Source organism: Ovis aries, chromosome 10 (assembly GCF_016772045.2).
Source record: "Ovis aries strain OAR_USU_Benz2616 breed Rambouillet chromosome 10, ARS-UI_Ramb_v3.0, whole genome shotgun sequence".
Lineage (NCBI taxonomy): Eukaryota > Metazoa > Chordata > Mammalia > Artiodactyla > Bovidae > Ovis > Ovis aries.
This window is the reverse complement of record NC_056063.1, coordinates 12,112,057-12,133,933: the sequence shown is the minus strand read 5'-3', so window position 1 is coordinate 12,133,933 and position 21,877 is coordinate 12,112,057. Positions and strand designations below refer to the sequence as shown.

General features: G+C 46.1%; 1 protein-coding gene across 3 annotated transcripts in view; it reads left to right on the top strand.

The window, feature by feature from the left end:
- The window catches only part of VWA8 (von Willebrand factor A domain containing 8), a 383,005-nt gene that overhangs the window by 311,540 nt on the left and 49,588 nt on the right, over nt 1-21,877 (top strand). For all 3 annotated transcript variants that reach the window (XM_015098045.3, XM_042254643.2, XM_060394273.1), the window contains exons 38-39: nt 15,725-15,833; nt 19,835-19,991. In XM_015098045.3, coding sequence (XP_014953531.3) covers nt 15,725-15,833; nt 19,835-19,991 — 266 coding nt within the window. The remainder of the gene's footprint in view (nt 1-15,724; nt 15,834-19,834; nt 19,992-21,877) is intronic.

The window sequence follows — 21,877 nt, the reverse complement described above, 5'->3', positions numbered from 1 at the left end:
AGAATATTCTCACCAATCCCTACTCTCTCCAAACTTCAAGCTATACTCTCCCATATTCTCTGACAACGTTTCAGTCTCCTGCTTCCCAAAGAAAATAGAAGCTACCAGAATGCAGCTCCTCCAGCTCCCCAGGTGCAGTTATAGAAGCCTACCACCATAGCCGTGCCAGCGCCCCCTCCTCCCCATCCAAGGCCAGTCTGTCCTCCCATCTGAGAGCAGAGATTTTGCTCCATCCTTTGTCTCCTTTTTCTCGGGTATCTTCATTCTCTCTCCTTTCTGGGTTCTTCCCATTGGTGTTTAACAACACACTCGAGTGTTTTTTCCTGGACCCCACAAATCTCATTTGCTATTACTGTAGTTCGTGTGACTCTAACTTCTTGGGTTTCGGGGGTTTTCACGTAAACCTCGGTGTGCTCTGATAAGCTTATTCTACTTAGGCATGGCCGTCTAAGCCCCGGAGGAGACATTTCATCATCATAAACCTCCGGGAGTGAGTGTGCACTGATGCGGGTAGATCGTCCCTGTGCTGTAGCAGCTGCGTCGGCAGAGAAAAAGGGCTGTCCGTGTCAGTGATCACTTCATCCCCTGCGTTCAGCCAAGCACCCCTCCAGCTGTTCTTTCTGCCCGAAATCCCCAGCCTCCTGGACTTCCCAACTCTTCCTGTTCCTTCAGGATTCTTCTTGGGCGTTACCTCTTTCAGGAAATCTTCTCTGATGCAGCCAGCCTCAGGAGCCCTTCCAGTCTGTTCTGCTCACAGGTCCTGCTTACTTACCCTGGCACGGATCTCCACCCACTCTCTGGGCTGATTCACAAGCACAGATCCACACCTGGCTGGAAGCTCCACGATGTGCAAAGCTGGGTGCTGTGTCTTTGTGTCCTTAGTACCAAGCAGAAGTCCTGATCACAGCTGGGGCTTTATTAAAGGCTATCACAGGCAGGTAGGCAGTCTGACAGGAAGGATGAAAGAGAGGCACTTGAAGGTTCATCTAAGTTATATATGTACAGACTTGCCCTGGAAAATAGCTCAGAAGCAAAAACTCTTTTCCCTCTTTTTGCTGATTCATGTCTTGCCCCCATATCTCTAAATAATGTCCTTAAGTTTCTTCTTGATTTTTCCACATTAAGCATTATCTTTTGACCTCAACAATGTGCATTCAAGATTTAGCTCTCTTTTAGTTTCCCATCCCTACTATAAGATACACAGTTAATATCTTCCAAACCACTATATCATACATCCCCTCAATAGGTTTGTACTGGAATTTTGGTTAAGCCAATGTTATAATGAGTATAATAATTATGTAATTATTATAATGAGTATGTAAAACATTATCAACCAGAAGAACCATGTGATGTACTTACATCACACTTCTGCCAGTCTTGCCCCTCGGTTTCTGCTTAAGGAAAGCCAAGAGAAGATAAGGAACTTCCGCCAAAGTCATTTCACCAGAACCAAGATCAAAAGCCAGTCTTCCAATTTCCATTGAAATATTTTTTTCCAGCTGCCTCTCAAAAAAAAAAAAAATTCTTTTAAGTCTCAGTGAATCAATTTGAAGAAAAAAACAAACTTGCATGATTATATCAAAGTATTCTTTATACAACTTTCATTATACTCAAATCAATTTCTGACAACTCATATTTCTTAAACTCTAGGATTGAAATAAATGTAGACAAGGGCCCTAGTTGTAAAGAACTTAGAAGCAGAGACTTCCCTGGTAGTCCAGTTGTTGGGAATCCACCTTCCCCTGCAAGGGACATGGGTTTGATCCCCAGTCGGGAAACTAACTTCCCATGTGCCACGGGGCGACTAAAGCCAGGCACGGCAACTAGAGACTCCCGGGCCCTGCACCCACTGAGCCCATGTGCTCTGGAGCGCGGCAGCTGGAGACAGCCCAGGCACCGCAGTGAGGACCCAGTGCAGACAGACGGCAACAGAAAGCCCAAACTTAGAACTAGAAAGAATTTGCTCTGGTGTTCCGTTTTGAAATGAGAAAACTCAGGCCCAGAAAGGCTGAGTGACTTCCCCAGGATGACCCCGTGAGTGAGCGGCCACACTGGGTTGGAATTGAGGCTTCCGCATGCAGGCCAGCCCCCACTCCGCTGCACATGCCCTCCTCTCAGTCACTGCTTCCTTCCCCTCAGGCACTTTCCTTCACTTGAAATCTGTGCCTTACAGATGCCCAGCCTCATTCTCTAACTACATTAAACTCACTCGTCCTACAAATGGCATTAAGACAGGTCAGAAGAAGTCAAAAATGGGCTATAAAGCGTGTTGCTTAAAACCAGGCTGGTGTTAAGTTGCCTTGCCTGGCTGCACAGCCAGAATCCCACACTGTGTTGGCAGCTTACGTGCCATCAGTGGAAGGAGACAGGATGGAAACATTCCCAGGTGTCGTGAAGAATTAGTCACATCACAGGAGACAGAGGAGACGTGGGCAGGACACAGGAAATCTGGCAGCCACGCCGCTCCCCGCAGTTCAGCCCCAGGGCCCCAGGTTAACCTGGGTTTCTGGACTTGGTGCTATGTTCTCTCCAGTTCCCTTCGATGACCCCTTTTATTGCCAGGTGATCAGGTCGTGGCCGCACATACACAGCTGCACGTCCCGAAATTTGCGCTGCCTTCTGCACTTGGCCTCCCAGAACCCCAAGACGGCGCTGCTGGGGGGAGTCCTCAAATGGGGGTACAGAGTGAGCTTAGAGGAGTGGGGGTGCAAGGAGAGGGAGGGGAGCCCCGAGACGAATGCTGAGGGAGCTTGCTGGCACAGCATCCAGGACTCTGTCCAAAAGGGAGTTAGAGTTCCCAGGTGTAAACAGGAAACAGGCAGAGAAATGCTGTTAAAGAAACTGTAGCACTAACACAGCAGAGAAGACGACCAACTCGTGTATATTACATAAACCCCCAATCAGTTACAGTCGTTCCAGGAATCGTTTGTATCCAATTACGGGGTAGCTCAGTATCACTGATACGTAATGTAATTTGTGTCTTATAATTCTGGCCTTAATTTCATTAGAAAGCTTTATTTTGCCCTTTGGTATTTGAGGTTCTAAGTTCATGGCTTACAAAGTAAGAGCCTTCACAACCTAAAATGGAGGTGAAACAGGAAAGTTAAAAAGTTGGCTTAAAACTCAACATTGAAAATACTAAGATCATGGCATCCGGTCCCATCACTTCATGGCAAATAGATGGGGAAACAATGAAAACAGTGACAGATGTTATTTTCTTGCCTCCAAAATCACTGCAGATGGTGACTGCAGCCATGAAGTTAAAAGACAGTTGCTTCTTGGAAAAAAGGCTATGACAAACCTAGACAGTATATTAAAGAGCAGAGACATTACTTTGCTGACAAAGCTCCGTCTAGTTAAAGCAAGCTATGGTTTTTCCAGTCATGTGTGGATGTGAGAGTTAGACTATAAAGAAAGCTGAGCACCAAAGAATTGATACTTTTGAACTATGGTGCTGAGAAGACTCTTGAGAGTCCCTTGGACTGCAAGACAATCCAACCAGTCAATCCTAAAAGATATCAATCAGTCCTGAATATTCATTGGAAGGACTGATGCTGAAGCTGAAATGCTAGTACTTTGGCCACCTGATGCCAAGAGCTAATTCATTGGAAAAGATCCTGATGTTGGGAAAGATTGAAGGCAGGAGGAGAAGGGGACGACAGAGGATAAGATGGTTAGATGGCATCACTGACTCGATGGACATGAGTTTGGGTGAACTCCGGGAGTTGATGGTGGACAGGGAGGCCTGGCGTGCTGCAGTCCATGGGGTCTCAGAGTCGGACACAACTGAGTGACTGAACTGTCTAGCAAAGCGAAACTCAGTGGTATTCTTTTCTCCTCTCCCAAATGTCCTGCTTTCTAACTTGCCTCCTTCAGTTCAGGAGAGCTGCTACCAGGCTTCTATATATCCTTGGTGGCATGGATCCCACTAGAGCCACTGTGTAGCTTTGGGGTGGCCACAGTGGCGATGCCTGTCATGCAGCCGTTCATGTATTTACTACACATTTCCTGAGCTGCTGTGATACCCAAAGACCAGGAGCTACACTGATATGACCGAGATGGCCTCTGGATGTTCACAGTGTAGAGCTGATGCCAGATTATATATTTGGTCACATTTGCCTCTATAGCACTGATTCCAACAATGCTATTTACCACTTAAAGAAATATTTTCTTTATTTTACTTTATTTTTTATTCCTGGCTTCCCTGAGCCTTTGCTGCTGCATGCAGGCTTTCTCTAGTTGCCATGATTTCTCTTGTTGTGGAGCACAGGCTCTAGGCACACAGGCGTTAGTAGTTTTCAGCTTATGGCCTCGAGAGCACAGACTCAGAAGTTGTGGTGTGTGGGTATCTTCCCACGGTATGTGAATCTTTGCAGGCTGGGGAATCAAACCCATGTTCCCCTGCATTGGCAGGTGGATTCTTAACCCTGGGACCACCTGAGAAGTCCTAGAAATATTTTCTACAAAAATGCATGTATAGTATTTACAGTAGCCAGGACATAGAAGCAACCTAGATGTCCCTCGACAGATGAATGGATAAAGAAGTTGCGGTACATATACACAATGGAATATTACTCACCCATAAAAAGGAACAAATTAGAATCTGTTGAACTGAGGTGAATGAATCTAGAGCCTGTTATACAGAGTGAAGTAAGTCTGAAAGAGAAAAACAAATATCATCTATTAACACATATATTGGGATCTAGAGAAATAGTACTGATGAACCTATTTGAGGGCAGGGATGGAGATGCGCATATATAAAATGGACCTGTGGACACAGCAGAGGAGGGAGCCCTAAGCCCTAAAGTCGCTCAGTCGTGTCCGACTCTTTTGCGACCCCATGGACTATAGAGTCCATGGAATTCTCCAGGCCAGAACACTGGAGTGGGTAGCCTTTCCCTTCTCCAGGGGATCTTCCCACCCCAGGGATTGAACCCAGGTCTCCCACATTGCAGGCGGAGCGTTGAGACGTATACACTACCATGTATAAAAAAGATAGCTAGCAGGAGGCTGCTGTATCAAACACAGGGAGCTCGGCTCTGTGCCCTGTGATGACCTAGAGGGGTGAGATTGTGCGAGAAGGAGGCTCCAGATAGAGAGGATATGTGTATACTTACAGCTGATTCACACTGTCGTATGGCAGAAACCAGCACGCTCTTGTGAAGCAATTATCCTCCAATTAAAAACATTCTTAAAAGAGGGGAAAACGCCTGTTATAGATGCACACAATAAAGGCATCCCTTTTAGTTATTCCATGTGTGTATTTTGCCCATACTCCGAGTGGTGTTTTTGAGCTGGAGCGGCAGCCTGGAAGGGCCCCTCACCCACCGAGCCTCAGAGCGCAGAGCCATAAATACTCTCAGCCGGTGAGCGACGTACGCCGTCCTCCTGAGCTCTGTGTGTGTGCAGTGCATACAGCTTATTTCCCTACAGCCTCTCGGTGCCATGGTGTTGTTCTCTGGTTCATGGTTTTAACGCATTGTGGTTGTCCGAAAGTGCAGAGAATGCTGGGCCTTTGGAAGCAGAGGAAGACTGTCCCGCTAGATGTGAGAACACAGGTTTTACAAGAACTCCATGTGCTTTGAGGAAATGGTGGAGGAAACTCAGAGTAAACGTCAGTAGACAATGGCTTCATAAACAAGACTAGAATCTAAGATGATGAACCAACAATGGTATGAAGAACAGCTGAAAGAAACGATGGCTGCTGACATAGCCTGACTTTAACACAAGCAAAACAGAACACCATTTGCCAAAAATGTGTGATGCTGGAAATCTCCACAAGGAGGATGCTATGATAACCTGTCCACACTGATTCAGTTAGCGTTCCTATTTTCAGAAAAGAATTCCCCCAAGCTACATGTGTTTGCATGGAGATCTGGTCAGTGCTTCCAAGCATTTTTAGAACCTGATCTTATTAAAACCCCCTTTGCTGTTCCCTACCCTAGTGATTGGGTGGCTTTTCTACCCACCCTTCCTTTTCCTGGGCTTTCCTGGTAGCTCAGACGGTAAAGCGTCCGCCTACAATGAGGGATACCCGGGTTCGATCCCTGGGTCGGAAAGATCCCCTGGAGAAGGAAATGGCAACCCACTCCAGTATTCTTGCCTGGAGAATCCCATGGACGGAGGAGCCTGGTAGGCTACAGTCCATGGGGTCGCAAAGAGTCGGACACGACTAAGTACCTTCACTTCACTTTCCTTTTCCCAGCAACTTAACATCTCAGAGAATCCTGTTGACAGGGAAAGCACAATAGATTTTAAAATTGCCACACAGATTTTGTGTTCTCAGAGGGAACACAAGGCTTGGGTATAAGACTGAAATCACCTGGGCCAGGAAATGCCAGGAAAGATCGTTTAGCTTCTGTAATAATAAAAGCAGGTGGCAGTAGATGTCTCTTGCCAGGGCCACTGTGTGTATCACAGAACCAAAGCATTTGCACACTCTTTGCCGTGGTAGAGAGGGCCTTGTGTGGCCAACCTTTTCCTTGGCTGTGGATGTCTGTTGGCTGAGCTTGAATTGACTCTAATGTTGAATGTTAACCTTTTGAAGTCTCTGGAAAATAAAAGATGCAAAAATAGAGAAGGGAGATACACAAAGACCGTCCGTTTACCCTGCCTCCACTCTCTGAGGGCTTCCCAGGTGACGCTGGTGGTAAAGAACTCGCGTGCTAATGCAGGAGACTATAAGAGGCCCTGGAGAAGGCAATGGCAGCCCACTCCAGCATTCTTGCCTGGAGGGCCCCATGGACAGCGAGCGGAGCCTGGCGGGCTGCAGTCCATGGGGTCGCAGAATCAGACACGACTGACGTGGCTCAGCACGCACGCCACTCTCTCTGAGTTTGATTAGCAGCTGTTCTGTGAGAAGGTTTGCAGTGCTCAGCAGGGCCAGTGACAGCAGGCGGTATCCCTGCTGGCTCGTCCATGCCAGGGAACTGTTGCCATGCCAATTGTTTATGATTCTCTAACATGGCTTTTTGACAGTCACCTACACACAACGATAACAACATTTGGTTTCCCTTAAAAATCGGTTTGTGCTTAGACCGTCTTAATCCATGAACCATCCTCTCTATTCCATTATCTACGTTCCGTATTCTCAAATTTTCCAAAAGTCCTGGGCATCTTTTGTTCCTATTTGAATTTAAGCAGAAGAAAGAGATGAGTAAGGACTCTGAGTAAAGTTTGAGGTTGCTTTAGGCAAATTCTGCATTGTGTTGCAGACAGCTGTTCTAACAGCTCTGTCTAGACCAGAGAGCAGGAGAGAGGCCGCTGCCCACACACTTGGGGGGCACGGAGTCAGCTCAGGCAGGCGGCTCCCCAGAAACTGGAGCTGAGGCCGAGGCAGGGATCAGAGTCAAGCTGCGGGAAGTGCAGGATCGGGATTTGAGAACCACGCCACAGGGCCAGCAGGGCCTCGTGTTTCCTGCCTGTCGGGAGATGGCTGTCCACCGACCAGTGGCTGAGCACTGCTGTGCTGTTTGCCAGTTACAGGCTGGTAGGAAGAGTTCCTGCCAACAGCTTATTGTAAAGAGCACTGTATGCAGAAGCTGAAACTCTTACATTCTGTTGCCGATCTGCCTCTCCCACATGCATTTAATGCATATTTATTAGGCATCTGGGCTTCCCTGGTAGCTCAGCAGGTAAAGAATCTGCCTGCAATGCAGGAGACTCTGGTTCAGTTCCTGGGTTGGGAAGATCCCCTAGAGAAGGGATAGGCTACCCACCCTGGTATTCTTGGTCTTCCCTGGTGGCTCAGATGGTAAAGAATCCACCTGCAATGCAGGAGACCTGGGTTCAATCCCTGGATTGGGAAGATCCCCCGGAGAAGGGCATGGCAACCCACTCCAGTATTCTTGCCTGGAGAATCCCATGGACAGAGGAGCCTGGCGGGCTACAGTCCATGGGGTCACAAAGAGTCAGACGCGACTGAAGTGACTCAGCACAGCACAGCACATGTACGTGTAAGGCACTGTGCCAGCAAAGACAAAGGTAAAACAAGAGTCGTTCCTGTGGGGAGGATCTTTTTCCGAAACTTTGAACACAGATAGAGAAATAACATAGGGTGGACACAGGGATGCATTCCAGAACATCACATCCGGTGGAGAAAGGAGGATGTTCGGGGGTGACAGTTTCAAATATTTTAAAGTATTTATCCACCTCATCATTTACACCAGAAAGTGAAGTATGCGTAAGTCCCTGGGAGTGTTCAAGCAGAGAGGGGGAGTGTAAACAGAGTAGGGTTGAGTTTCGAGAAGTGGGCAAGCAGGGTCAGGATGGAGGGCTGATGGTGGACTTGAAAGAGCCTGTGAGAAAGGACTGGAGTCCTTCCTAAGGCAGAAAGAGCTACCCCCTCCTTCAGGACTAGAGAGACAAGGGTTGCTGGGGGACAAGCCACGGACCCGCCTTCTGCCTGTCGCCTGTCGGTGCTCACCTCATAGGCCTTGTCTTCAGGGCCAGGGAACAGTCCCAGCGTGCCCCTCATCAACTCCCCACCTCATCCCCCATCTGCCTGCTTGCTGGTCCCTAGACTTTATTTCCCACTTTTGTGATAAGAGCACTTACCATGTGAATGCCCTTTGGGGGGGAATTATTTAGTACAAATGAATATCAGCTACAGGATCATTTTTTAATATTAATGACCACAAATTAGATCATCTCCTGCTTTTTAAGAACTAAGAGGATTAAAGAGGACAGGAGGTCATTGAATACGTGAAAGAAAGTGTTGCCATCAGCCAGGGGGAAACTGGAGATGAATTACATACTTTGATGGCTTTGCCAGAGGTTGTAGCTGGAACACAAAGAAGCTGCCTCTGGACAACGGTGGTTTGATCATGCGTTATCATTGTAGAGTCGCACGTTGTTTATGAAAACTGGGTAAGGAATTATTGCCTTTTTTTTTTAAAGCAGCTGTCTTCATATGAAAGACCATCATACCTAGGGACATATTAATGTGACTTTCATTGTATCTGTGATAGAAATTTCTTATATTTTTCATATGCGTACATGCTAAGTCGCTTCAGTCATGTCCAACTTTACAACCCTATGGACTGTAACCCACCAGTCTCCTCAGTCCATGGGATTCTCTAGTTAAGAATACTGGAAATGGGTTGTCATGCCCTCCTCCAGGAGATCTTCCTGACCCAGGCATCAAACCTTCATCTCTTACGTTTCCTTACTTTGGCAGTCAGGTTCTTTACCGCTAGCACCACCTGGGAAGCCCCTATTTTTCTTATAACCTCAGACAAGAGTATGTTTTAGGCAAATGTATTTAGTACCTTATTATGGTCTGTATTACCCTGCACTGTGACTTCGTTCTACATTGTAAAATATTTTCCTGAAAGCAAAGATCCTGTTTCTTGTTATCTCCATATTCCAGGGAGTAGTAAATGTACCATAAACATACACAGAAATGTTTGAATAAGAAAATGAATGGTTGAGTGCGTTGAGTTGCCTGCTGATCATCAAATCATAGGCAACTGTAATAAGTAGGATTTCTGACATCATCACGGCAGTTTTCAACATCAGAAAATTGAAAGCACGTCTTCTGGAAGCAGGACATCCTGCAAAGATCGATGCCGTGGCTCGTGCCCCACTGCCTCTCATTTGTCTTTTAATGAATGAGTCAGTTCGTTTGCATGCATTGGGCTCCAAGTAGCAGAAAACCCAACTTACAGTAGCTTAAACTGTAAGGACAGGGCTTCCCTGGTGGCTCAGTGGTAAAGAACCCACCTGCTAATGCTGGAGACGCGGGTGCAATCTCTACCTCGGGAAGATCCCACGTGCTGCAGAACAGCTACGCCCGAGTGCCGCAGCCATCAAGCCTGTACCCTAGAGCCCGGAAACCACAGCTCCCAAGCCCACGCACTGCAGCTCCTGAAGCCCGAGCGGCCTAGAGCCCATGCTCTGCAACAAGAGAAGCCACCACAGCTAGAGCAGAGCCCCCGCAGCAACAAAGACCCAGCACAGCCAAAAATGAATAAATAAATAAGAAGTTCTTTATATGAAAAAAAAACCTATGTCTAATAACATTTATTTGCTGATGTAGAAACCAGAAGTAAGTGACTCCGCGGCTGACTGAGCAGCTCAGCGGTGTCATCAGGGACACCACCCGCTCCGTCCTCCCCTCTGCCGCCTCCTCCTCGTTGCCCCGTGGTCACCAGGTGGACACCCCAGCTCGAAGCACCATGTCCTCACTCCGTGTCCAAGCCAGTACACGTGTGTGCCGCAAGGGAGGGGCAGGCAGTCCCTGCAGGGCCGCGAGTGAGCTCTGTACCCAAGAGGAAAATCTTCCCCAGAAACCTCCCAACAGAATTTGTCTTATGTCGCAGCTCCCAGACTTTCTTCCCCAGACACATCGCTGGCAGAGGGCGATGGGACGGCTGGGCCTCGTCCCAGCTAACCATGATTCATCTGACTTCTGTTTAGAGAGGAGAAAGAGGCAGTGGATGTTGGAGAGGCAGCTGCAAACGCCTGCTGAGCCACACCTCGTCTCCAGCTGGAAAATGAGAATCGGCTGTGTTGTCCAGTCATTCCTCCAAGAACACACTTTCCTTCCAAGAGTGTGTTCTGGCTATTTATATCATTTTACTGACGGTTTTTGAAAAATCATGAGTGTGAGGAGGAGCCTAAAGTATAGGGCCTTGCCTAGGATTACAGGGCTTTTGTGAGTCATGTCCCTCCACTACTTTGGGTTTGGGTTGCTTCACTCTGGAACATTTTTTATGAGTTATAATTTACAAGGTCTATGTTTTGTTTTGTTTTTCCATCTTGATTCATATGAAAGAGGACAACTCCTTGGGATTAAAACTTGCTTATCTAAAAGGATGTAGGAGGCATCAGCTGTGACCAACACAGCAAAGAGCTCACCATGGGCATCAGTTTGCATGAGCACTTGTAAGAGACCATGATACTTTGTGTTTGGGGCAAAATTTAGATCCATGTGAGTGAACACATGAGCGCATGCTTAGTCGCTGCAGTCGTGTCTGACTCTTTGCAAACCTATGGACTGTAGCCCACCAGGCTCCTCTGTCCATGGGATTCTGCAGGCAAGAACACTGGAGTGGGTTGCCATGCCCTCCTCCAGGGGATCTTCCTGACCCAGGAGACCCTGTCTCCTGCATTGGTAGGTAGGTTCTTTACCATTAGTGCCACCTGCGAAGCTATAAGTGAACACTTAACTATTCACTTAAGTAGGGTGTATATCGGTAACTGGATTGGCTTGTTTGAACTCTTTCTAGATGAAAAGTGAAAGTGTCAGCCACTCAGTTCTGCCTTACCCTTTGCAACCCCATGGACTGTAGCCCACCAGTCTCCTCTGTCCATGGATTTCTCCAGGCAGAAATACTGGAGTGGGTTGCCATTCCCTTCTCCAGGGGATCTTCCCAACTCAGGGATCAAGCCCAGGTCTCCTGCACTGCAGGCGGATTCTTTACCATCTGAGCCACCAGGGAAGCTTCTAGATGAGATCAGTCCTCAAAGGAAATGCATTCCAAGTCTTTCTCAACACATACTTCAAATGGTTCAGCAGTTTGTCAACTTTCTGAATGACCAGAGATTCTGAGCACCTTTCTGTCCCCAAGAGGCAAGCTTCCTCGAATGATATGCGTTCCTTGGTGTCTGTTGCAGTTTCTGTCTGGGCTGGACTGTCCGAGGCTTCCTGCCTCGCACCTTTTATGAATCATTGTCAATTCACGTAAGAGATGCCCTAAAATGGCTTTGGAAACCGCTTATCAGATGCGCTCCTCCCATCCACCTAGAGAAATAGACTCCTGTGACTGTAATGCCATTCATAGCATGACTCAGAATTAGATAAACTCCCCAAATGCTTGCTTTTAAGTAAGTGTCCTTGGTAATTCATGGTATGTGTTTTTCTGGAATCCACTGTGTTTGGGCTGATGAGTGTTTTTGTCAAGAATTTGCCAATTTTGAAACATCTCCAGACTCCCATTTGGGGTTGGTGGGGAGCAGCCTTGTTGGCAGTGTGAGCCGTGCCAGCTCCCAGCAGGACACACAGGTGGCAACGCAGCAGTTCCTTTCTGCCCAGAAAGTTCACACAAATTTTCCTCCTCCCTGATGGCCCATTGTAGGTGTCTTCACAACTCCAAGAGCTGTCATTTTGCAGGTAGCTGAGGGGGCTATTTGAGAGCCCTTTTCTTTTGCCTTGTGCCATCATTTTTAGTACTTATTCTTGAAAGGCTATTCTCTTACAGCTGCTGCTGCTGCTGCTGCTAAGGCACTTCAGTCGTGTCTGACTCTGTGCAACCCCATAGACGGTAACCCGCCAGGCTCCCCCATCTGAATTATGGTGAAATGTCTAAAGGAGATTGGGATGACCCAGAGAGATGGTATGGGGAGGGAGGTGGGAGGGGGTTCAGGATTGGGAACACGTGTACACCCATGGCGGATTCATGTTGATGTATGGCAAAACCAATACAGTAAAGTAAAATTTAAAAAAAAAAAAAGAAGAAAAAATAAAGGAGATTGGTTTATAATGAAAGTAAAGTTAGTAAGACACCTAGGACTCTGTTTCCTATGCCTCTTCTGAAATTCTTTTATTTATTTATTTTGTATTGAAAGAAAGTGAAAGTGTTGGTCACTCAGTCTAGTCCGACTCTTTGCGACCTCATAGACTGTAGCCCGCCAGGCTCCTCTGTCCGTGGGATTCTCCAGGCAGGAATACTGGAGTGGGTTGCCATGCCCTCCTCCAGGGGGTCTTCCTGACTCTGGGATCACGCCTGGGTCTCCCGCATTGCAGGCAAATTCTTCACTGTTTGAGCCACCAGGGAAGCCCATTTTGTACTGAAGTATAGTTGATTTACAATGATGTGTTAATTTCTGCTGTACAGCAAGTGTCTCAGTTACATATATATGTATGTATATACGCATTCTTTCCTCTACTCTTCTCCATTGTTCCCTGTGCTATCCAGTAGGACTTTGTTGTTTATTTATTTTTAGTAGATAATACACCCTAAAGTGACGGCTGGTGTTAAGAACAGTTACTCCAGTAACGCTGTCATGGCCCAGACCGTTTTTAGAGCTTCCTCTTTTGGAATTGACCTGTAGAGGTGTCACAACTCTTATGAAGCAAACTAGTCTCATTGTTTTATAATTTGATTTTGACTAAAACCGCTCGTTTACCAGATTTTGAAGTGTTTAATCAGTTAGATAGAACATGTCAATGTTAAGTGGAATGGGAGAGATTATTTAGTTCCAACCCCCTTTAGTTTCTTATGAGAAAGTTTAGCCCCAGAGAAGTTAATTGACTTTGCAAAGAGTGCAGAGTAAGTTAGCAAATAATTCACACACATCAGAACTCTTTGGTTCATACACATCAGTCCCAAATATCCTTTAGCTATTTATTAAAAATCAAATCTATTTTTAAAGAATACATAATTTCCATCATTAAAGATATTAAAATAGAATCTGCCATGGACTCTGCGGATCCTTCCTAAAGCACTCCAGAAGTGTTTTGAACACCATTATTGTAATAAATGTATCTTTATGGATTAAAAATCGTATCATCTTATTATAATATATTTCCATATGTAAGTTCCATTATGTTTTTTTAAAACCATTAGACTGTAGTCATAACTTTTATGTAGATCTCTTAAATTGACACAGAATAAAACTCTATCTCAATTTTGAAATGTTTCTTATTTTTCTCATTTCTCGTGGAAAACATCTGTAAGATACTGCTAAGATAACCAGACATTATCTCCTGGCTGAGGCAAGCTTGTCCTTGTTCTGTGCTGTCCAGTGAGAGAGTCACGGACTACATATGGTAATTTCAAACTTAAATTTTAGTTAATTAAATAAAATTTAAAAATCAAGTACTCAGTAGGTACATTGCGTAATAAGCTACCATATTAGATCCCTCAAGTATAAATACTTCTATCTGCACAGAAAATTTTATTGGTTAGTGCTGGTCTAGAGTTCTTGTAGTCAGTATACATATTTTAATTTACTACGAATCTCTTACACTCTTAAAAAGTTAGAAAGTGGTGGCAAGTTTTGGGGAAAGTACTTTAAATGTTTATTTGTTCTCTAAATGTTGCTAGCTATTCTGCATAGTTTAATTTTTTAAAAGAAGAATTTATTTTCACCCATTTTTGGGGAGCCTGATTGTATTCGTGGAATTCACGTCAACTGTCACATCCTGGCTCCCAAACTTTTAAATATGCTGAAGTTATGGCAAAAGCTCTGGTCAGTGCTGCCAGAGCTAAAGGCAGAAGTGTGTTAGCTACTCACTCGTGTCCCTCTCTTTCACAACCCTCTGGACTGTAGCCTGCCAGGCTCCTCTGTCCATGGGATTCTTCAGGCAAGAATACTGGAGTGGGTTGCCATGCCCTCCTCCAGGGGATCTTCCCGACCCAGGGATCAAACCCACACCTCCTGCACTGCAGGCAGATTCTTCACCATTTTAACCAGCAGGGCTTCCCTGGTAAGGGCAGAAAGGTCCAGGTAATTGAAATCTTGTTACAATGTCATAACATTTGAAATGAACTAGTCTGGATATAACACAGTGGAAATTATGTTGAATTCATTCTTGATAGCCATTTTATTTGCAAAGGCCTTAAATTACCTACCTACCTTTGTTTATCCTAACATCCAGAATGAAAAGTCCACTCACTAAGAAGGCACGGGTCAGCTCTCACGACTGACCTGGCATCATGCTCCAGGTCCATTTCCAAGCTCCCCTGCTCCACTGTGAGCAATTCAAGGCCAGTGACCAGTCCTCCATGGCTTTTGCAGGCCTCACGGTACTTCAGATGATACCTTGCCAATACATTTCCCATTAAGGCTTGTTTGAACAAACAGTTGATCCGGTCTGCCCTGAAAATCACTGTATTTGGGAGCAGGCTCATAGGGTGCATGAATGTGACTGCTTCAGATGCTTTTTATTGTGGAGTAATATCTACTGAGCTGACTGCTAGGATGGAACTCCAGTGTGGTTATCAGTACTTTTGGTGAATCTGTGCTGAATTAAATTAGGGACCAATGAATGAGCTGTAGGCGCTCAAAGAGAAAGGCTAAAATGCCGCTTGTTCTGTTTGGTCTGCAGGAACAGTAAGTCCAGTTTTAAAATACAGATGAGCTAGGAGAGCTAAAATACCGTAATGAGAGTGGGCCAGAAAATAAGCAGGTTTTAGTCTCTGTGCACATAACGGATATCAGTGAAGCACACAAAGGTATATTTTCTGGGTTTCTTTTTTCATATATTTCGTATAAAGTAGCCTTTTTCTGAGGAATGGGATTTCTTTGAAAATCAAATAGATGAATGTTTATCTGCCATGACTCAGCTGGACCAGGTGGACTATAGTCCGCTAGGCTCCTCTGTCCATGGAATTCTCCAGACAAGAATATTGGAGTGAATTGCCATTCCCTTCTCCAGGAGATCGTCCCAACTCAGGGATTGAACCCTTGTCTCTTGCATCTCTTGCATTGACTGGCGGGTTCTTTACCACTAGTGCCTCCTGGGAAGCCCCATGATCCAGTCTAACTCCTTTTTTTTTTTGTAAAGAATATTTTTTATAATTAAATTTGTTTCCTTCCCAACTCAGTGGATATAAAATCTGGTGAAATTTTGCCAGACACGAACAGCATCTATCAACAGTATCTATCAGGTTATGAGCTACCTTAAGGACTTAGGGATAAACAGTCCTTTCTTTCTGTCCTGCAGGTCCTGGCCTTGGTCACGGAGAATGATAATATCTTATTTCTTCATTTTCAGATAACAATCGAAAGAGAGAGCGGTGAAGACGTGAGTTCCCCCAAACATGGGAAGGAAGACCCAGACAACATGCCACATGTGGGTGGTAACACCTGGGCTGGCGGCACAGGTTGGTAGCATGGGCACTTTCCTGGGTCAGGCTTCCAGAGACTCCGTGAGCCCATGTGGACAGCCCACCAGCCCCAAGAAGGCTCAGGAATCCTTTTGCCTTCTCCTCCAACCCCATTAGTCAGCTGGAATGTGCTTCTGCCCTCTGACGCAGCATGATTTTAAGACACGAAAAGCCCTGGCATTTGGAGCCCCACAGACTCAGCAGACAGTCAGAGGCACAACCCCCTGACCTCAGACCGTTCTGGTCCTCATTGATCAAAGGGATCTACTATGAACTGCCTCCCAAGATTGTGGTGAGGATTCAGTAAGATTATGACTGCAAAGTGCTGAGCTCAAGACCTGGCATGAAAAACGCATTCATTAAAAGTGTTAATCCCCTCTTTTAAGTTCCCTGTCCTTGGGACCATTCCAGAAATCGACAGTAAATTCTTTCTGGACCAGCTGACTTTGAAAAGACATGGCCCTTGTCTTCCACATCTCAGAAGAGAGTACGTCGAGGCTGCGGGATTCTGAAATAAGAGAGATGGTTGTGATCTGAGCCGATGAGTGGGGTCTGTCCCTTCCTCTTGGCTGCCTGTCGAGAGCATTGTTCCCAGCCAAGACCACGGCCTTCCTCTTTCCTCTGCGGCAGCTGGAGCGACACAGCTGTGGGGCCGCAGGAATAGGGCCAGACTGTGTGCGCACCGTCTGATCTTATCGCAGCCGTGAGCCGCGCCAGCACGAGCTCCGTTCTCTGTCTTCGCTGGGGACAGTCTGTGCTCCTTGGCCTTGACAGCCTTGGGAGGAAATGGCCTACCGTCCAGGGACAATGTGCTATCCAGCAGGCCCGTGGACCCCTCGCCTGCTCTGTTTATTCATCAAGCATCAGCTTGAAAGGAAGGATATTTTTAGAAATGGCCTTTGATCTGGAAGTTAGTGTCAAGCCAGCAGGATTTAATCCCTGTGGAATGCACTGTGGGACGCGCTGGCCAGATGCAGGCTTCCCAGCCATAGGCTACTTACTCTGGAGCGGAGGTGCTCGCTTGTTATTCAGCTCGCATCTAACAGCTCGTCTATCTGTCCGGGCTGATGACCCTGCTCTTACTTCCCAGCTGGGTTGTCAGTCTGTCAAGGCTCTTTTGCTACAAATTCTTTTTCTCTTTGTCCCTCTCTGCCTCAGAATTCTCTGCACTGAAGGTAATCATTTGATTACATGAGTCATTTGATTCCTTTTTCATCATCAAAACCCCTTCTCTGTCTCTCTCCCCCTTATCTTCACAGATTTAGGATATCCAGGGTTAGTTTCAATATTATACCTTGAGATCTAGACTCTCTGGCAAGCCTTTTCATTTTGGCACTAGTGGTAAAGAACCTGCCTGCCAGTGCAGGAGATGCAAGAGACATAGTTTCAATCTCTGGGTTGGGAAGATTCCCTGGAGAAGGGCATGCCAACCCCCTCCAGTATTCTTTCCTGGAAAATTCCATAGACGGAGGAGCCTGCCAGGCTATAGTCCATGGGGTCGCAAAGAGTCTCACGCAGCTGAGCTCACACTCTGGAGTCACAAGTTCAAATTAAAGGCTTCTTGGAAGTGCAGGTTGTGAAGAATTCCACCCTCACGTCTTCTCCACCCCCATCTGACTTTGCCAAGGCACTGACTGTCACTCACACCAGCCTCTAGACGGTTGTAGGTCATTCCCTCCTTTCACCAGAAACGGTCTCATCTCAGCACCTGGGAAGTTTTAAGTTCTCATTTATGACCTACCCATAAATAAGGAGCGCCTCCGGTGGAAAGGGAGTCCGGTCTCAGGACAGCATTTCCACCCCTGAGTCTCATGACCGTCGTCCTCTCCGCCCATTGACCATCCATAAGCGGGGCAGCCAGGAGTCACACACATCCAAGGTGGAATTCTCCACCAGCAATTTCTAAATAAAAAAGAAACAAGATGAGCCGGAATCAGAGGATAAAAATACTGTAATTAATGGGCTGTTCTCATGGTATTTCCCAAAAGGAAATGACCTACCTGGACTTTGATAAGGGAAGCAGAGCATGCTGAGTTCTTACTTTTAACTCATTGCACCAATTAAGGCTTCAAGGGAGAAAAGGAAAACATAGCATAATTTATCCAAAGCCTAAAGACTTTCAAAATTTCCAGTTTATGAAACTTAGAAATGGGCTCACTCTATGCGACTGGAAGTTGTCTCCATAGTGATAGTGAGAGAAGTCCCTTTTAGAACTCTCATTTTGTGCCAGTTGCTGTGCCGAGTGTGACTGAGACACAGAGAAGTTAGTGAACATCCCTCAAGGACACGTGACTAGTACGTTGGAACCAGGATTCAAACTCAGGCAGTCTGACTTGCCTAGACAGCACTGCACTATGTAATGCCAGCGTTCGTATCAATACTATTAGTATACTATACTAATCAATACTTGACTATAATGGACAATATTATGCTACCCCTCCAATATTGGGATCTCTTCTAAGTTCCCAACTTATGTGTAAAGGAACAAAAGAAACTAATTGCCAATATTTTAATCATTATAAAGCTGGGGTAATAAACTGATAACCCAGGGCCCAGATCTAGCCAATATATGTATTTTGGCGGTCCATGTCGTGTTTTAAGATGATTTGAATTTGAAGATATTTAGACAAGGCAAGTCCTCTCTAGTTAGTCAAGTTCTCACCACTTCTTATAATATTACCTACCTAGTCTTCTAGGCATTGAATTTATACCTACAACATACAGTATTACATAATGCACGTTTACAGCCATGTAAAGTGTTAGTCATTTAGTCATGTCCAACTCCTTGCGACCCCATGGACTGTAGCCCACCGGGCTGCTCTGTCCAAGGGATTCTCCAGGCAAGAATACGGGAGTGGATTACCATTTCCTTCTCCAACAAGCGTGTAAACTTGGGTTTGTATTTTAAAACTGTCCTGAAGCTGACAGTATTTATCTATGGTATGTTACTCTAAGCTAAAAGTCAAAGTATAATAGCTGACTTCTCATCTGGCTCAGCCACTGATATGAGTTCACATGTCTGTCACTTAACCTCTCTGCGCTTTATTTTTACCACTTGCAAAGCAGAAGAAGCAATATCCATAGCCTAACCATCTTTCTTTGATTTTAATGAAAAATCAGGTTACTGTGAAGAAAGAGGAGTGTTGTTCATTTAATTAACATATATTTACACACGAAGTATTTGGGGCTTCCCCAGTGCCTCAGAGGTAAAGAATCTGCCTGCAAGGCAGGAGCCACAGGAGACAGCCTGGGTTGGGAAGTTCAGCCTGGGTTGGGAAGATCTGCTGGAGGAGGGCATGGTAACCCACTCCAGTACTCTTGCCTGGAGAATCCCCGTGGACAGAGGAGCCTGTCGCAAAGAGTTGGATATGATTGAAGCGACTGCACGTACGCACACACCAAGTATTTACGGTGTTTAAGCTCTGTACTCTTACAGGTACAGAGCTACAAAGAAATATAAAATATAATCCCATTCATCCTATGGGTGGTAAGAAAAGAAAAAATTTAAGGAATAACAAACAGGGCATAAGCGTATTGATCCCTGTGTGGCTGTCGTCAGGTGAGGGGTCATGGATTTTGGACTGAGCCTTGAAATATGGGTTGGAATTCGCTGGATGGAGAAGAGTATCCTAAACTGGGGGACACCTTGTGTTTCCAGAAGAAAGTCATTTGAATAATTACTAGTTTTCCCACTGGCTCAGCGATAAAGAATGTGCCTGCAATACAGGAGCCGTGGGAGACACAGTTTTGTTCCCTGGGCGGGGAAGATCCCCTGGAGAAGGGAATGGCAACCCACTCCAGTATTCTTGCCTGGGAAATCCCATGGACAGAGGAGCCTGACAGGCTACAGTCCATAGTGTCTCAGAGTCGGACACAACTTAAGGGACTAAGCACAGCACGCAGGTATAATTAATATACTTCATGGGACTGCCTTACAGCCCTGCTCTTTTGTGCTCTAGATCAGACTAGTCACCTGGACTTTCATGGTTTCCTCCCAGGTGGAAGAGACACCGCAGGCCTGGGCGGCAAGGGAGGTCCTTACCGGCTGGACGCAGGCCACACAGTCTACCAGGTCTCTCAGGCTGAGAAAGACGCTGTTCCTGAGGAGGTGAAGAGAGCTGCGAGAGAGATGGGCCAGAGAGCGTTTCAACAGAGGTGGGTGGTCCCCCCTGTGTCCGGAGCGGGGAAACGTCATGGCAAACCCTGAGCAGACCCAGGTTCTGTGATTCTCCACTTCATGCAGCCACTTAGACCACAAACTGCAACCCGTAGCCACCTCACCCCCCATTGGAGACAGCTGAGTGAACATAATCTCCAGCTCTTTCTGCTCAGGCCCTTTTAAATGTATTAATTGCATATAACGGTATAGAGGAAGAACTGAGCACTTTAGAAGGTAAAACCAGGGGCTTCCCCGGGCAGTCCAGTGCTTAAGTCTTCACCTTCCAATGCAGGGAGTGCCCGTTGATCCCTGGTTAGGGAGCTACGATCCCTCATGCCTCAAGGCTAAAAAGCCAAAGCATCGAAAACAGAAGCAATATTGTCGCAAAGTCAATGAAAACTTTAAAAAACAGTTCACATCAAAAAAATAAATAAATCTTTTAAAAAAGTAAAACCAAAGGTATTTCCCTCTGGAGAAACTAAAGTCAGATCATTCCATCCACATCTATTCCCAGGCCACATAGCAAATTGAGATAACATTCCACGATGGTCCCTTCCTGCCCTTCAGGAATCTTGTAGATTTATGTGGAGACAGGACTAGTGTACACACACACATAACTTTCACACACACCCTGTTTAAGTGCTGAAGTCACGTGATACAGAGGCTGTGCCCTCTAGCCATACAGAGAAGGGAAGAGTCACTGGGCTGATGTGAGGTGAGGCCTGAACACAGCCGGTATTCGGACCTTCCAGGAAGGGAAAGCTAAGTGAGCAAGCCAGGATGAGCAGAGTGACTGTGGCGAGCCAGAGGGGAGTAGGGTTGACTGTCAGTGGGTAGAGGCCTTGAGATCCAGGCCCATGAGCCTGTAGCTTTCATTCTGGAACCACGTGGGGCCACTCTGATTGGAATCGTCTAGAACATGAGAAGAAACCTCATGACTCTTTCCCTAGACATCCACCTGGGTTATTCAGCTCAAAGTGACAAATACCAAAGAAGCGGGAAGATCTCCTTTGGTACTGAGGGTGAGAGTCATGGTCGGGGAGGCAGATTTAAGCTGTTGGGCTCCATGGAAGGAGCTGGGCACAGTTCAAACAAAGCACGCTCTCCAGCGTCCACGAGTTCCGAAATTCCTCCCATGCAGGACATCTGGTATTACATTCTGTGCTGGGCTTAAACATCCTGCAAGTAAACAGTCCAGAACAATGGGGATAAAAACTGAGGTCCCTGCGGACACACCCTCAGGAAACCCTGCAAGGCTTCGGGCCCTCGTGTACTCAGCAGGTAGATATGACAAGTGTCACTCCCAGCCCTTCTGCCGGCTTCCCTGGAGACCTCCAACAATTGATTTCTCCTCGCCGTGCGTCAGCCTGTTCTTTCGGTGATAGGTGACTCCCTTCCCCCTTCCTCTCAGAGAGGTTGTAAGGACAAATGATGTTAGGAATGGAAACAGTTTAAACTCTCAAAAAAAAAGGTGGGAGGAATCCAATAATGCAAGATCTTGTTAGAATTAAGATACAGTTTTAATTTTACATTTCATATAAACAATATTTACTTGGGAAAGGAACCAAATAATTAGATACACATCATCTTCTCCTTCCCAACCAATGAGTTCCTGTTGTTCCCACCCTGAAAACCTCACCAGTCCTGTCTCAGTTTTTGTGTAAGTGGGCAAATGAATAGAGCAATTCACAAAGAAAGACTTGTAAGTCGTGGTGGTGGTTTGGTCGCTAAGCCATGTCTGACTCTTGCAACTCCAGGAACTGTAGCCTGCTGGTCTCCTCTATCCTTGGAATTGTCTAGGCAAGAATACTGGCGTGGGTTACCATTTACTTCTCCAGTTGTAAGTCATGCTATGTGCAAGTGTAGAACCCCTTCTCTAACT